The following is a 16446-nucleotide window of genomic DNA, read 5'->3' as shown; positions in this document are numbered from 1 at the left end:
TTTAAGAATATTGGTCCAGGCAATTATTAAAATTGTTATATATCTTCAGGACTGTTTGGAAAAGTGTATCGTGATAATAAATGAAGGCAAAACAGTCGCATAATTATAAAACTGAGGTTTCCACAATGAAAAGTGGGTGGGTAAGACCAAAAAATAAAAAGGTTAAGCACATTTCTGGTTTATTTCGTTTTGACCAACAGCAGTATAGCATACATTATTTGCAACATGTTTGGGTATAATAAGGAGATAATCAAATTTTATGAAAGTAGCTTTTATCAGATTTCCCCAAAAAAGCTTTTGCATTTTTTTCGGAAGCCTTTGCCAATATAAATATGTCTTATGATTTCTTGGTGGTATATTTTCAAATAAGAATGATATTCAATAAAATAATGAAACATATTTATAACAAAAATGCCGATGTCATTCTTACAAAAGACGCAATTACCATATAGTCACAATACATTTTTGATTGGCTAGTCTTGAATACTTTGCATGAAGACTTCTCAGAAGAAAAACAATTGGATGGAGTTCTAACACCTAGAATTTTCTTTAAAAAAACTAATAAAATGAAAATTTGCAACATTTTATGTTTTGATCCTTCAAACCAACTTTTGCCTGTTGAAATGCCCTTAATAAAAACAGGTCAGTAAGGGTTACATTCAACTAATTGTTTTACCTTAAATCCATGGGAGGAAATCACTCTGATATCGGCCGGAAGTCTGTCCCCAAACTTCACTTCCACAATATCCCCGACAACCATTTCGGATACCTTAACGTCTTTCTTCTGACCACTACGGATTACTAAACCGTACTAGAACACAAGGAAACGGTGATTAGACTTAAATTCAAACTTTACATCCTCAATACCATCAACGACCATATCCTGGCCACTACGGATAACTTTACTGTACAGAATATATAGAAGAAAAATTCCAGTAAATGGTAAAATAAACACCTATCGCTCATGTGTTCTTCATATGGCTTTTAATCCTTCTGCACACCTCCAATTACAAGGCCAAACTCAACCACACTATAAAGTGTTCCATGTTCTAATATGTACTAACATGTATCAAACATAAATATTGCGATCAAAAATACATTGAAAACTACAGGGACAAGTAAATAATACGAACATGTTCAGAGTAAGCCTTAAACTTCACCAATATTTATGCGAAAAGCTACAGAAACAAGCTCAGTAACATAAACCCGGTTTAATGGCACTGGGTAAACGCCACAGACATAGAACATAAAATCACAGACAAGAAACATGGTAGAATAGCACAAATCTCCACAAGCAGCACAGTGCATACATACTATATTTATAAAAAACTAGGTATGTTTATCAAGGATTGTTAGGTACCGCCTTGGAACGGTCACTAAAATGTAAATTTACTGGGGGTTTAAACCAGTTTAAGTGCACAAACCTCACTCTTATCCCAACAATCCAAAATACAGATAAAACGAAAAAGGTAAATCTTATCAAAGTAACTCGAACCCCAAGCCGGATAACATGGTTTCCACCACCCTCGCGCAACATCGTGCCAACGAGGCTGTTAGATACAATGTTGGTATAACTTGTTTCCCAATCCTTGTAAAAGAAGTAAGTGTAAAGTAAAGCCCCGTAAGCCCGTGCGTACAACATGACTCAAGAAACACCCATTAAACCAAGGGGCTGTATTAAATATAGTAGCTATCATTTTCCTTGAACTCCATTCAGCTTATTGATCAATTAATTTTCCTACACATCAAAACCACCAAGCTTGTTTCTGTAGCTTTTCGTATAAATATTTATTCCTTCTAATATGTTTATTGAATACGTGCACAGGCCGAAAAAATGAGTCATAACATTCAGCATCCTTACCAATGGTGTGAGAAAACTCACCAATAATGAGAACAATTATTAAACAAGAACCTTCGGGGGAACACTGTACATGTTCAAATATACATGTATAAAGCAAACCAACCTGAGGGACCATGTTCTTGAATGAGTCCATGATTCTGGAGGATTTGGCTTCCTGGTAGTAGGAGAAACAGCCTGTCACAACCACCACGGCTGTCAGCACAACGCCAAGATACAACTGAAAGAAACACCATGTCGGACAACTTAGAGAAAGGATGTGAATGATATCGAGAGAAAGGCTTTGATATTTTTATGTATTTAATAAAAAATAAAATAGTGTTTTTTGTTCGGACTTGTGACACTTGGTTCGGGCTAGTGGTTTTTCGAGATTACTCGACTGTGAGACCTGGATATGCTTATTTGCATATAATCAAGTACATCAACGTACGAACGCACTTCCGCCTACAGCGGAACGTTACACTAGTACTTAAAAATGAATGCGAGAACTATAAGTTGTCAAATGTATCTATCTGATATTTAATTAAATAATATTTTAATGCATTAATGTAAATACAATGTAACAATCAATACACCATGAACAGGTTAACAACACATAATTTGAGACAAATAATTAAATATCAAACATGCAAAGGGATTTTGGCCTTGAGTTATACCAACATCAGTTATGACCCTCTCCCCAAATATCAAATTAGTTACCAAGTAAAGGTGTGTGTTTTTAAAGTGAAATAGTAATGTTTGAATCAAAGAATATTTTTTATCTGTTAAAAATATGTATGAAAGGGAAATATTGAAATAGATAGGAAAAGAAGAAGGCTGCTGCTTCTGTTTTACTTAAAACGATTGGTAGTTTTGAATGAAACATTGAACTTCTCTGAAGAAACAGACAGGTTGATCGTCGGAAAGGATAGAACCGAAAATGTAATTTAGCAGAGCACAATGGCTGGAAGTGGCTTGTGTTTTTAAAAAGATATATTTGTTGCTCTGTGAATATTGTACAACGGAAGAAGAAATGTTCAACATCTTCGATTACTTTACAATGTGTACATAACGGCGAGTCTCCAACGTGATTGTAAAACAAGTCCGAAATCAAATCCCTACAGCTGTTTCTTAGTCTTGCATGACATACAGAAAAGCGACGTTCTTCACTAAGATTAAAAGACGGTACAGCGGTTTGTTTGAACTTATTTTTAACTTAGGCTCGAAAGAGTTGGTGATTGCCTTATATTAATATCAAGCGAATTCCTTTTATAACAAAGATGATGGTAACGTTGTGCGGTTGTATATTTTTAAACGTCTAATCATTATTACAAAGTTTTCATTGTTTCTCAAATTATAAGGATTAAAATCGTTCACGATAGTCAAAGCCATCCTATTTCCGTAATAAGTCTAGCTAACGATACTGAACGTTTGCGTCTGGTTACAATTCGTGCAGCTTCGTATTGGAGTTTTTTCTAATGTTTCCTTATCATATAATGAACTATTATTCCAGACTTTTGAGGCGTATTCAAGAATTGGTCGAAGGTAGGACACATATATTTGATTAAGGGTTTTATGATGCAATATATGTTTCAGGAGAAAGCATGTATATATTTCTCTAACAGAACTAATAATATTGTCTATATTGTGATGCCAAGTACCATCAGCACCCAGTATTGCGGGCGCATAGTACTGCAGGAATTTATCAAACAAAAATGATGGTTGCTGCTGGTTTTTAAGTGAGCAGAAAATAGCCTCTGTTTTTGAAGGTTTGAATTGTACCAGCCATTGCTTAGACCATTACGAGATTTTCTGTAAATCTGAATTAATAGTAGTGTCCATGTAATTGGTGCTACTTAATGAAACTGCAAGCGAGCTATCATCTGCAAAAGCCTAGTTAAAGATGTTAGGGCCTCAGCAATATCTTTAACGCGAATAAGCAGGGTTCGAATTTAACTTTGAGGAGCACTCGCAAAATTTTGCGAGTGCATTTTGAGGCAACTCGCAAAATGACAAATCAACTTGCAATTTTATTATTTGCTTTATTCCCTTATAATATTGTCTAATTAAAGTAGAAATTAACACCTAAGACATATTATGAATATTAAAAAGTATCAATCTTGAGTGACTCGACTACTCGAACTTGTTGATGGCTTATTCTATTTGGGGGGTATGGAAAGACTCGTCTGATGCTGGCAGCTTTTTGATAACAAAGCTGTCCAATAATTTGACATTGTTCACTTTGTACATTTACCCTCGCCATCGGGTAATTTAATACCCATTCGACAAGCACTCTACAGATTTCATTAAGTCTATAAGTATTAAAAACAATAAAATAATAAATTTAAAATAAAAAAGCAACAGTAAATGTAGCGTGGATACTTTGGACCATGAAATATATCGATCAACGAAGTCTATTCATTTTGACAGTTGGGCGGAAATGTATTTAAAGGATGATGGGGTTTACATACATTCGGAACTCCTCGGCCATTTTATCGAAAACAACCTCGGATGTATTTGGAAGGTTTACATACTCGAAAAGTGGTACGTTTAAGTCCGCTGCAAGTAGATCGCGTATTAATTTTATTTAGCAGTTAAACTTTGTGACTTAACTCATGGGATTCTTAATTATGTTTGCAATAATACAGTTCAATGGCAATCAATTTCGACTTAGATCAATAAATACAACTCTAAAACACCACATTTAATTTATGATATAATTCAAAATTTTACGAACTACTTCAACTGATGTACCTGCATACATCCGAGGTTGTTTTTGAAAAAAATGGCCGAGGAGTTCCGAATGGTTTACATATATTGCGCAAAAGCGCTAAATTTAGCCAATGATTGAGCTAGGTGATAATTACGTCATTCGTATTTACTTTGTATTATGCACGCCTTGGAGCATCCCGGAAAGATTCTAGATAAAACTCGGCCTTTTTCGTATTTGTTCTATTTTTGAAAACCTACTAGAGCGTGACTCCGTACTGTCTTCTTTGTACCGGTAGTGTAAACATGCCACTTATAGGCTGTTTACACACGACTACATAGCGGAATTAAGTTCATGTTTATTCTACTTTCCGTTTAACATTTTGTAGTCTAGAAAAGGCCACTCGCAGAATTTTGCGAGCTTGAATAAAAGTCACTCGCAATTTCCAAATGTCGCTCGCATTTTGCGAGTATGCGAGTCTAAATTCGAACCCTGATAAGGTAAAGCAGTGGACCTAAAACGGAACCTTGTGGGACCCTAGCAGTGATTTGCTTAAAATTAGAAAAAGAAGTACTAACAAAAACCCTTTGAGACCTATTAAACATATCATGAGATAACCATCTTAGCACATTTCCTGATGTTCCGTATTCCTGGAGTTACAATATGAGACCACGATGCCAAACTCTGTCAAACGCTTTGGATATATCACAAAATACAATACTGATTGATTGTTTGTCATTGAAGGATTTACAAATTTGAAAATATATATCTTTTCGTTGGTAAACCGCCTTAAAAAAAAGTATAATATGAATCATGTGAATGTACATCAATGTGTTCAAAGTATTATGGTTATATGAGTGGTTTGATTTTTTTTTATATATCTATTAATTCATTAAATTTGATTCTATATATGATGAACTAGTATTGACATCGTGAGTGTCTTAATAATATTAAACAATAATTATTGGCGCGAAGCGAGAAAGGTCTTTAATAACATGGCTTCTGATTGAACTGATGCCCTTTCAGCTATATTTCAATTGCCATAACAATATCTTTTTCTATTATGAAATGTTTCAGACCTCAGCTGGAGTCAAGCCAACCTCGAGACAAGCGATTTTCTGGTTAAGACACATTAGACCAAATGTGTTTGACATTTTCAGACGAGGGCTTACCGTAATCCATTTCTCGATCAAAGGAGAACGATGGATGAACTCAGAGAAGGAGGATGTTAGTTTAATGGCGTTGTATTTGTAAATTTCTGATACTCTAATTGCACATTGACTTCACGTTTCAAGCTTTTGAGGCCTTGAAACTCCGCCTTATTCATTAACGTAAGCCATCCACCAATACTACAAAATGCCACAGGTAAAGTTACAAAATGTTATTACAGTTTGTATAGTTGAACAGTTTTTACCAAATGCTTTTTTGTTACAGGTATTATGTATAATAGGAACCAAATCGATACAATTGCTTTATAATCATGGCAAAAAAATGTTTTATTACATTCTTTTGATATAGCATATCATAATAGTAGCGTCATAATGCTGTTATTAAAGAATGGAAACCATGCAAAAATAATATAATGGTTAATCAATATAATTTAAACATAGAAATAATCTCAATGTTAATATCTTATATGCACTTACATATCCTAATGACGGATGGCTTACCTTAAGTGAATTTAAGATCAAATACAACAACTATTTTTTACATATCAACGAAACCGACTGCCGCCTTTAGCCATTTGGCGTTTACTTTAACGTATCACGTGGAGCTAACTACTGAACAGGCGGTCTTTAAAGGTGCACTCTCACAGATTGAAGGTTTTGACAACTTTTTTTTTATTTTTTGTCTTGGAACGAGCCAATTTTTGCGAAAATCCATGGAAACCAGTGGTATAAGACTGCTGACAAACAATTAGATCGCAGATTTATTATATTTAAGCTCAAAAATTAATGTTTTATGCATTTTCATAAACCGTTAGTAACGGTTTAAGCCATACAACATTGATTTTCGAACGGAAATATTCAAATCTGCGATCTGATCATTAGTCAGCAATCTTTTATCATTGGTTTGCAGATACGTACGCAAAAAATTGCTCTTTCCAAAACAAAATATAAAAGCATGTTAAAACGGTAAATCTGTGAGAGTGCAGCTTTAACCCCAACAAAGCATCCATACATGTATAGTGTGTATTGGTTTCACTTCAACTGACCAAGTAACTTGTTAAATAAAATAACGTTTGCAAAAATGCCGCGATGACTAACGAAATTCCTTGACCTGTTGTTGTTGTTTTTTAAATGATTGTTCGAAGTCACTGTGAGATGGTGCACAATCAACGTCTTTAAGGCATCAAATGGCATTGTGATCGTGCATTGTGTAACTGAGTGACTACAGGTAGGATACGTACAGACACAGAGCTATTTCATTTAATGGCGCGAAACCGGCTTACACTGTCCCCAGATACATGTTGCAGTTCGGAAGACTGGACATTGGAAAGGGCTTGGGGCTAAGTTTGAGATGCAAGACTCAATAAGCAAATAGTATTGCAAATTGCTATTAAACTAATTATTCTGGTAACAACTACAGCCTATGTTATAAATACCTTCGTCTACAACTGTGTACAAATGTTTTGTCAAAAGATGTGTTGTATTTTTGTATATATTTTGCCTAAATGAATCTAGGGTTCAAACTCGGACTTAAGTAGTTAGTTAGTTATGGGTCCAGGGCAGATATACTTGGCGTTATTCTTGGAAAGGGCTAAAACGGTTTACATACGTTATCACCAGGGACATGATCCATGGCAGAAGCCTGGATACTGTAGGCAATGAAACACAGGATGGCTCCAAGCCACAGCAACAAGGCGAAACCACCAAACAGCTGCTTGCAGAACTTGAGCCATTCTGGGGTCGTCTTTGGGGGCGTCAGCTCGTTGGGTCCATCTCTGTCCCAAACCTGCTTAGCAAAGTCGGGCGACAGACCCTAGAACAAATAAAAACGTACAATCTTAGAATGTTTATATGAATAAAGTGTGTTTCTTGTCTCTCATCATTCTGGCCCGATCATACTTTACGAGCGGATCGTCCATCTAGCCGCTCCGAGCTGTGTCGTCACACGACGATGGTCAAACTGATTTCGGGGTTACCTGGAGAAATACCGTTGGATCTCATTGCTGGGTATCTGCTTTTCCGTTAAAGATGATAAATGGTAAAAAATTGACCAATTCACCTGATCCAACAACAATTGCAACAGCGCACATTCAGAAGAAGCTCGAGTGAAAATTATGTTATAATTACTAACAATTGTTATTTTGTCAACATAATACCAATTCTTTTCGAAATTTCAACTAAATGGTCCTGACCATTGGCACGGAATGCCGAAAATGGCGACATACAAAATAAATATGAGTTACACTTGATGCTTAACGATGATATAGTCGGTGGTCTAAAACTTATTAAGAAAAAAACATAAAAAGACGGACGGACTGACAGAAAATGCAAAAAAAGACGCCGAGGACGGGCAGACACGTTGATAACTATTTGTTTACGGGACCCTAGTAAAACAAATAAATAATTTCCTATCTGCATTTATCACATATTGTACATGATTGTGTACCGCGAAACTCCAACATAAGATGCTAAAAATAACAGGTCATGTTGAAGTTCAAGTTCTTGTTTTCGACATTTTCAATAGATTATCAACAGCAAAAACTACGTCCTTTGCAGACGCATTTAATAATTCATCAGCAACACTGGCAAATCTGAGATAACAAAGAATAAAACTAACAATTTCCTCGGTCTGTAAGATATCTTACGCAGCTTACACGAAAACATAAATCTTACTAATTGCAATACAAAAGAAAACGTCGAAAGTTGTAGCAGACCTGGCAGTGAGCTATTGCAACATTTGGTAGATGTTTTTTTTTTGATCGATCATATCATAAAGACTAGACTGGCTATTACTTGGGGGCGGCGCTCGGAACCTACATCAAACTCGAGTTATCCGATGTTTCGAGTAACTCCGAGTCTTTTTTTTATTTATTTCAGTAATATATGCAAATCGTTAATGATACCAAATAATACACTTGGTGGTCGCATATATTTGTAGGCAAATGAAAAATCGAGGATTTTCCCTGTTTACTGCAGCTCTGTATCATGTAGAGCAACTTTGACGGTAAATACAAACATTTATTTCTGTAGAGAGTATTTTGTCGATCTACACAGTGTGTGTATACCACGTAATAAATTACGTCATATATGCTACATCTTTGTTTAAAGTCTTCATTCGAAGCAAAATATTGCCCTCAAACGTAGCATTTATGACGCAATTTATCACGTGGTATACACACACTGCTTTGGTAAAGTCGTCTATTTTTCAGAGCTCGCTCTGCCCTCTGCGCGTGCGCGAAGTAAATATTATGGACAGATAAGGGTGCCGTTTTCTGGAAGCAGTTTTAGCAGATGCCATGAACCCGAAGTTTAAATAGATGTTTAATCAGCTGTCAAATCGTATTGACATATATTCAGTGCACACTATTTACGTGACAATATTCAAAAACAAATTGCACTTACGTTTCTTCCTCTAAAATTCTCTCTATAATATACATACAACCAATCAAACAAATTCAGTACCAACATGTTCAATCTTTTGTTGATCATAATGAATAAAACACTTAACGAGGTCATCCCAGTAAATTTCTGTACTATGCAAACATACCTAGGTAATTATATCAGTCTAAATATCAACAATATCAACCGAAGTACCATAAACTTTCATGTTTCGGTGTTTTCCATTTTTTATACAAATGTCAATCCATTTGATTTGTTTTAATAACTCACAAAGCCGGAAAAAACACCATTCCCCGACACTCATTTAATGAAACTTTCACATGGGCGGTTTAACTTTCGCGCCGAAATACCACGTGACAACAAAAAGGAAGAAACTAGTGGGTTGAATAAGTGGAACACCAAAAGTTAGAGTTCATTTAGGCGATCTACAGAAAATGGTGCGAGCCTAGGGTCTGTAGAAACAGTAAGTCTGCCAAGCCCTGCCCAGGGTCTGGAGACACAGTAAGTCTGCCCAACCCTGCCCAGGGTCTGAAGACACAGTAAGTGTTCGCAGCCCTGCCCAGGGTCTGAAGACACAGTAAGTCTTCCCAGCCCGGCCAGGATTTGGAGACACAGTAAGTCTGCCCAGCCCGGCCCAGGATCTGGAGACACAGTTAGTCTACCCAGCCCGGCCCAGGATCTGGAGACACAGTAAGTCTGCCCAGCCCGGCCCAGGATTTGGAGACACAGTAAGTCCACCCAGCCTGGCACAGGGTCTGGAGACACAGTAAGTCTACCCAGCCCGGCCCAGGGTCTGGAGACACAGTAAGTCTGCCCAGCCCGGCCCAGGATCTGGAGACTTACACTGCCCATAATGTACTGTTATACCTGATGATAGTTCAGTGTAACCAAGTATGGCCAAGTTTTAAAGATATTTACTTTATTTAGTAATGCGGTAGCATCACTCGTCAACTGATCGTTACTGAATTGTGTTCGTCTGTAAGTCATCATCGGTGCCTTCTAAACATATATATGGATATGTTCTAAATGAGTACCCTACAGACTCATTTCAACATTTTATCTTGGTAATTGGTGATCAATATATAATAATAAGCATTTCAATAGATCGGGGAAGAGACCTTCGGGAGTTCGAAATGTATCCAACATTAATTGTATTGAATAAGCGTATCGGTTTGATTAAGAAGAGTCAAATACAGAAATGGTAAACGAAAAACTCTCGACGTACATAGAGAACATTACATACGTACATGCACTAAATTATATGAGCACGTTAGTTTTAGAGCTTTGGTTCAAGTCCGTACCCATTTCTCCCTCGTATACATTGAAATGTATCTTACCGAGTTCGGGTCCGTGTTTAGTCTGCTATAGAGCTCAGTGATTGGGATCTTGTGCTCGTCCATGGTCAGCTCCTGTTTGAGCTCGTCCATGTCAGCCTTCTTCTTCTTCTCCTTCTTCGTGTCATCTCCCCCTTCCTCCCCCGGGGTGGCCGCGTACCGGCAACTGTCCTGTTTCAACAAAAACAATGCTAATATAGAATTGGCACAGCACTGAGGTCAGAGATAATGTGAATTACACGACCGGTGAGCTCAGTTGACAGAGCGTCTGATTTGAAAACAGAGCTGACCGCATACCGGTAACTGCCCGTCAATGAAAATGATAGGTATAGTAGACACATGCATGATACATGCATAGATGCTCTCATGTTTCTACGAGCTAAACTTAGAGAGGGAAAAATATCCACGATAACAACCAGGGTTGACCGCATTACGGTATTTGTCCTGCCGAGACTGATGGGCAACGAATACATACATATATGCATGAATATATCATATGTCATTCAAAGCGTTCTGTTAAATGGTGAATAACTTATCGTAATAGATACATGAAATCGCATTTTTGTAATCCCACAAACGTTATGATACTACTCATTGTCTTAAACCGTCAGAGTTGCATGCTTTGGTTTGTGCTACAAGCCATTGCCATAAATCCTCAGAGTGGCCTTCCCTTGGTATTTGTTACTCCCTATTGTCTTCACCGTCAGCGTTACACGCCCTTGGTATATCTTATAAGCCACTGTCTAAATGCGTCAGAGTGACCTGCCCTTGGTATTTGTTACTCCCTATTGTCTTTACCGTCAGCGTTACACGCCCTTGGTATATCTTATAAGCCACTGTCTAAATGCGTCAGAGTGACCTGCCCTTGGTATTTGTTACTCCCTATTGTCTTCACCGTCAGCGTTACATGCCCTTGGTATATCTTATAAGCCACTGTCTAAATGCGTCAGAGTGACCTGCCCTTAGTATTTGTTACTCCCTATTGTCTTCACCGTCAGCGTTACATGCCCTTGGTATATCTTATAAGCCACTGTCTAAATGCGTCAGAGTGACCTTCCCTTGGTATTTGTTACTCCCTATTGTCTTCACCGTCAGCGTTACATGCCCTTGGTATATCTTATAAGCCACTGTCTAAATGCGTCAGAGTGACCTGCCCTTGGTATTTGTTACTCCCTATTGTCTTCACCGTCAGCGTTACATGCCCTTGGTATATCTTATAAGCCACTGTCTAAATGCGTCAGAGTGACCTGCCCTTGGTATTTGTTACTAACTATTGTCTTAACCATCAGAGTTGCTCTTGGTTTGTGTTACAAGCCAGTGTTTTAAACTCTCAGAGTGGCCTGATCTTGGTATATGTTATAGGACATATTGAATTAACCGTCAGAGTGACATGCCCTTGGTTATTGTTTCCACCCATTGTCTTATAGTCTCAGAGTGGCCTGCCCTTGGTATTTGTTACAAGCCATTTGCTTAAACCCTCAGAGTTGCTTACTCTTGGTATTTGTTACTAGCTATTGTTTAACCCTCAGAGTTGCCTGCCCTTGGTATTTGTTACTAGCTATTGTTTAACCGTCAGAGTGGCCTGCCCTTGGTATTTGTTACAAGCCATTTGCTTAAACCCTCAGAGTTGCTTACTCTTGGTATTTGTTACTAGCTGTTGTCTTAACCGTCAGAGTTGCCTGCCCTTGGTATTTGTTACTAGCTATTGTTTAACCGTCAGAGTGGCCTGCCCTTGGTATTTGTTACTAGCTATTGTTTAACCGTCAGAGTGGCCTGCCCTAGTTACTTGTTATAAGCCTTCGTGTTAAACCTTCATAGTGGCCTGACTTTGGTATTTGTTGCAAGCAACCATCTTAAACCCCTCAGTGTGACCTGCCCTTTGTTTTTGTTACTAGCCATTGTCTTTAATAGTCAGATTGGCCTGTCCTTTGTATACATTACAAGCCATTGTCTTACCCGTCAGAGAGGCCTGACCTTGATATATGATACTGCTGTCTTAACCGTTAGAGTGGCCTGCCTTTGGTATATGATACTGTTCATTGTCTTAACCGTCAGAGTGGCCTGCGTTTGGTATATGATACTGTTCATTGTCTTAACCGCCAGAGAGGCATGCCCTTGGTATATGATACTGTTCATTGTCTTAACTGTCAGAGTGGCATGCCCTTGGTATATGATACTGTTAATTGTCTTAACCGTCAGAGTGGCCTGCCTTTGGTATATGATATTAGTCATTGTCTTAATCGTCAGAGTGGCCTGCCCTTGGTATATGATACTGTTCATTGTCTTAACCGTCAGAGAGGCCTGAATTTGGTATATGATACTATTCATTGTCTTAACCGTCAGAGAGGCCTGCCTTTGGTATATGATATTGTTCATTGTCTTAACCGTCAGAGTGGCCTGCCTTTGGTATATGATACTGTTCATTGTCTTAACCGTCAGAGTGGCCTGCCTTTGGTATATGATACTAGTCATTGTCTTAACCGTCAGAGTGGCCTGCCTTTGGTATATGATACTGTTCATTGTCTTAACCGTCAGAGAGGCCTGAATTTGGTATATGATACTATTCATTGTCTTAACCGTCAGAGAGGCCTGCCTTTGGTATATGATATTGTTCATTGTCTTAACCGTCAGAGTGGCCTGCCTTTGGTATATGATATTGTTCATTGTCTTAACCGTCAGAGTGGCCTGCCTTTGGTATATGATACTAGTCATTGTCTTAACCGTCAGAGTGGCCTGCCTTTGGTATATGATACTGTTCATTGTCTTAACCGTCAGAGTGGCCTGCCTTTTGTATTTGTTACCAGCCATTGTCTTTATTGTCAGAGTGGCCTGCCATTGACATTAAAAATGGCACTTCCAGTATACTATCTAAGCACTGAAAGCATTATGTGAGATTATGATATAAGAAAATATATAACAAGGATGTTAATCCAGGATATAGTCGTGGCGTTTAAGCACGCTTATTTGTAACCACCGTTTTATTTGTATGGACTGGGAAAATGTCGTGTAAAAGGACTACTTCTTTCGAAGCCCATTGTTTGAATCTAAATCAAATGTAAACTCCATCCTGAAATTCAAACTCTACAAGCCATATATCTCTCAAAATTATATCATTCAACACTTTATAGACGTGTTTTGATTGAATTGGCATTTGTAATTCGATGTTTAATTTAATAAATTATGTGCTCACTTCACATTCCAAAACATTGCCAAGCGTAAGACATAGCACATGCCTACGAAACGCCAGCTCAATCATCAATCGGTGGTGCAAAAAAAATGAGCAGTCGACACTTCCGTGGTGAAGCTGTGCCTTTTGTTTATTTGTACAAACGTTAATATGATTTATTTTTCAATCTTTTATATCTGTTTCATGAACATATTTTGAAAATCGGAGAATGTGGTATCGTGCAAAAACACTTTAAGAACAGGTTGGCTAGATCGAGATGTGATGCCAGGAGCGATTCTCCAAACTCGGACTTGCGCATACTTTGAGATCAGCTAGCATTTCAACTACACTTCGGTGCATAGACACACCGTAAGAACATTCTGGCGCATGCAAATATAATTGTTATGTATTGCAATTAGGCCGATACACATAAAACAATATTAATACTTCTTAAAAAGAAAATATGCATATATTTTATGAAAGTCCTGGCGCTGTTGCTCATGTGATGGCGCTATTAGTAGTGATGGCGCTGTTAGTAGAGGTGGCGCTGTTAGTAGTATTGGCGCTGTTAGTAGTGGTGGCGCTGTTAATAGTGATGGCGCTGTTAGTAGTGGTGGCGCTGTCAATAGTATTGGCGCTAGCGCTGTTAGTAGTTGTGGCGCTGTCGAGTATGATTTGCATTGAAAGTTAGTATCAAGCCTTTGGAAGGAATACAATGGTGTGCCAGTTTTTCATGCACTGTTATGCTTCTTTTGCCTTTTTGTTGCGGAAACAACAGGCTAAACGAAATACCTTAACGAAAATTGAAATAGTGTAGTTGAAATGCTGCCAAATTAAGTATGCACAAGTCGGAATCGGAAAAAAGCCGCTGGCGCCACAGTTCGCATAATATTGAAACATGATAACCATAGCCTGGAGTCATGATGTTCTTTCACGGTACCACTTTCTCAGATTCAAAAAATGTCCATTTAGTATTGCATTAGATGAAATATGAGTCATACTCATGTGTGCACTCATAAACCAAGTGCATTGCTGCACCACGGAAGTGTCGACAGCACAGTCATTTTGCACCACCTATAAATGGTGGAGCTGGCGTTTCGCAGGCATGTATCAAGCGTAATACTTCAAAATCGCATATCTTTTCTGCATAAAATTCTACGAAATATTCAGATTTATGCATAAGACTTAACCACATGTTTAAATATAGTTTAATGGTAATTATGTATGAATTATCAGTTTTCATCAGATTCTTTCAAATTTCAATAAACGTTCAGTTTAAATAAAAATATAAACTGATATGTTCAGCCTTGCAACACTGTTCTATTTCCATGGCATTAATGGTAAAATCACTCAAACTATCAATACACATATCTCTACGTCCATTGTTCCAAATACGTCTCACTGCATTATAAAGAGTATTTTCCGCAGCATTTTTCCGTAAAAAACTATGTGATATGAGCACAAAATCAAAAGTGATTTTCTGTCATGGGATTTTAGTAAAAGTACAGTTTCTTCATCCTTATTTATTGAAGAAAGATAGGACATTTCATCGGCTGAAAGTGTAGGCAAAAATCAAAATTAATCAAAGCCTTATGAAATGTTATGTTTGTCTTCCTGTCTTGTTTGATCAATGGCCATGGAAGCAGGTCAGGCGGGAAGTTCAATTAATTATGCGCATATGACCCCCGGATATATGTAACAGCTACGCCTAGAAACTGTTGGAAATTCAATTTGGCACTATTCTACATCTATAAGCCCGTTTTGTTCAGCCGCATTATGATTTTATGACCAGTAAGGCCCCAAAATGTATTGGTGAGGGTTACATCCTTTTTTAAATCAGTTAGGGTAGGTAGTTTTTTTTTAAAATATGTTTTTGTTATTGTTTCATTAGGCTTTATATACGAACGTTATTGTCATAATTGGTAAGTGGTGTTAAAGTAATCTTCTGTATAAAGCGTTAAAGATTTTTAACTAAGTATTAAAACACACATTTAAAAAAATACCAATTTACTTTAAAAACAGTAGGGTCGGCGCCTATTTCGTAAGTAGGGTCGGGTTACCCGAATCAAATGTTTTTTGTTAAGCCTCCGGAATGAAATCCTATTCAAAAGTTGTCATAGGGTAGTCTGTGTATTAAATTCAACACACGCTCGTTGTAAACGTAAACACACGCTCGTTGTAAACGTAAATACACCTTGGTTTATCGTTTAGATTTATTTCTAGAACCTATATAGCCCAGGAAATTAATTGGAAAAGAGTCAAAGCAGGTAGATGTTGAATGTGTTATTTTTCTTTTAATAAATCAAGTCTTACCGTGTCAGGATTAATGCTGAAACTGCAGTTACTTTCCCGGGGGGAGGGGGGGGGGGGGCACTTCTATCTACTATATAGTTATAGATTTATATTAATTCGAACATATAATGTTTGAGTTAATCGACTTGAGTGTTTAATCACATGACACGTGCCAAGAGTCTACGATCCTCAATGACCCCCCAGAGTTCAGAACACGGAATACAGGAAGGAAACAATCAATGCGTTATCTTGATCGTACTTAATGATACAGTGTTGTTTATTTCTGGAGATAGACGGGTGTTGGCAGCCTACAGAAACTCGAACAGATGTATTGTAGAACATTGTACAACACTCTTATAAAGCGTTTAAGATGTGTTTCCTGTTCATATCTTACCACTTCCGATGTATAAGTATGCTAGCATGAGTCAAGGGTTCGTCGTTTTCATCAATTCATATCATGTATATTAAGTTATTAACTCATCAGGTATAAATTGGTATATTTTGCAAACAGGTGCTCAAAGGATTCGAAATGTTTTCCT

General features: G+C 37.6%; 1 protein-coding gene across 1 annotated transcript in view; it reads right to left on the bottom strand.

Moving 5' to 3' along the window:
- Nucleotides 1-16446, bottom strand: part of LOC128233593 (sodium/potassium-transporting ATPase subunit alpha-like) — a 32991-nt gene that overhangs the window by 15487 nt on the left and 1058 nt on the right. Inside the window, exons 2-5 of the mRNA XM_052947334.1 lie at nucleotides 10453-10620; nucleotides 7326-7529; nucleotides 1965-2078; nucleotides 677-811 (exon numbers count right to left, since the gene is read on the bottom strand). Of these exons, the coding sequence (XP_052803294.1) occupies nucleotides 677-811; nucleotides 1965-2078; nucleotides 7326-7529; nucleotides 10453-10620 (621 nt within the window). The remainder of the gene's footprint in view (nucleotides 1-676; nucleotides 812-1964; nucleotides 2079-7325; nucleotides 7530-10452; nucleotides 10621-16446) is intronic.

Source organism: Mya arenaria, chromosome 5 (genome assembly GCF_026914265.1).
Source record: "Mya arenaria isolate MELC-2E11 chromosome 5, ASM2691426v1".
NCBI lineage: Eukaryota > Metazoa > Mollusca > Bivalvia > Myida > Myidae > Mya > Mya arenaria.
Note: the sequence above shows the minus strand (reverse complement) of the source record. Positions and strands in the feature narration are given on the sequence as shown.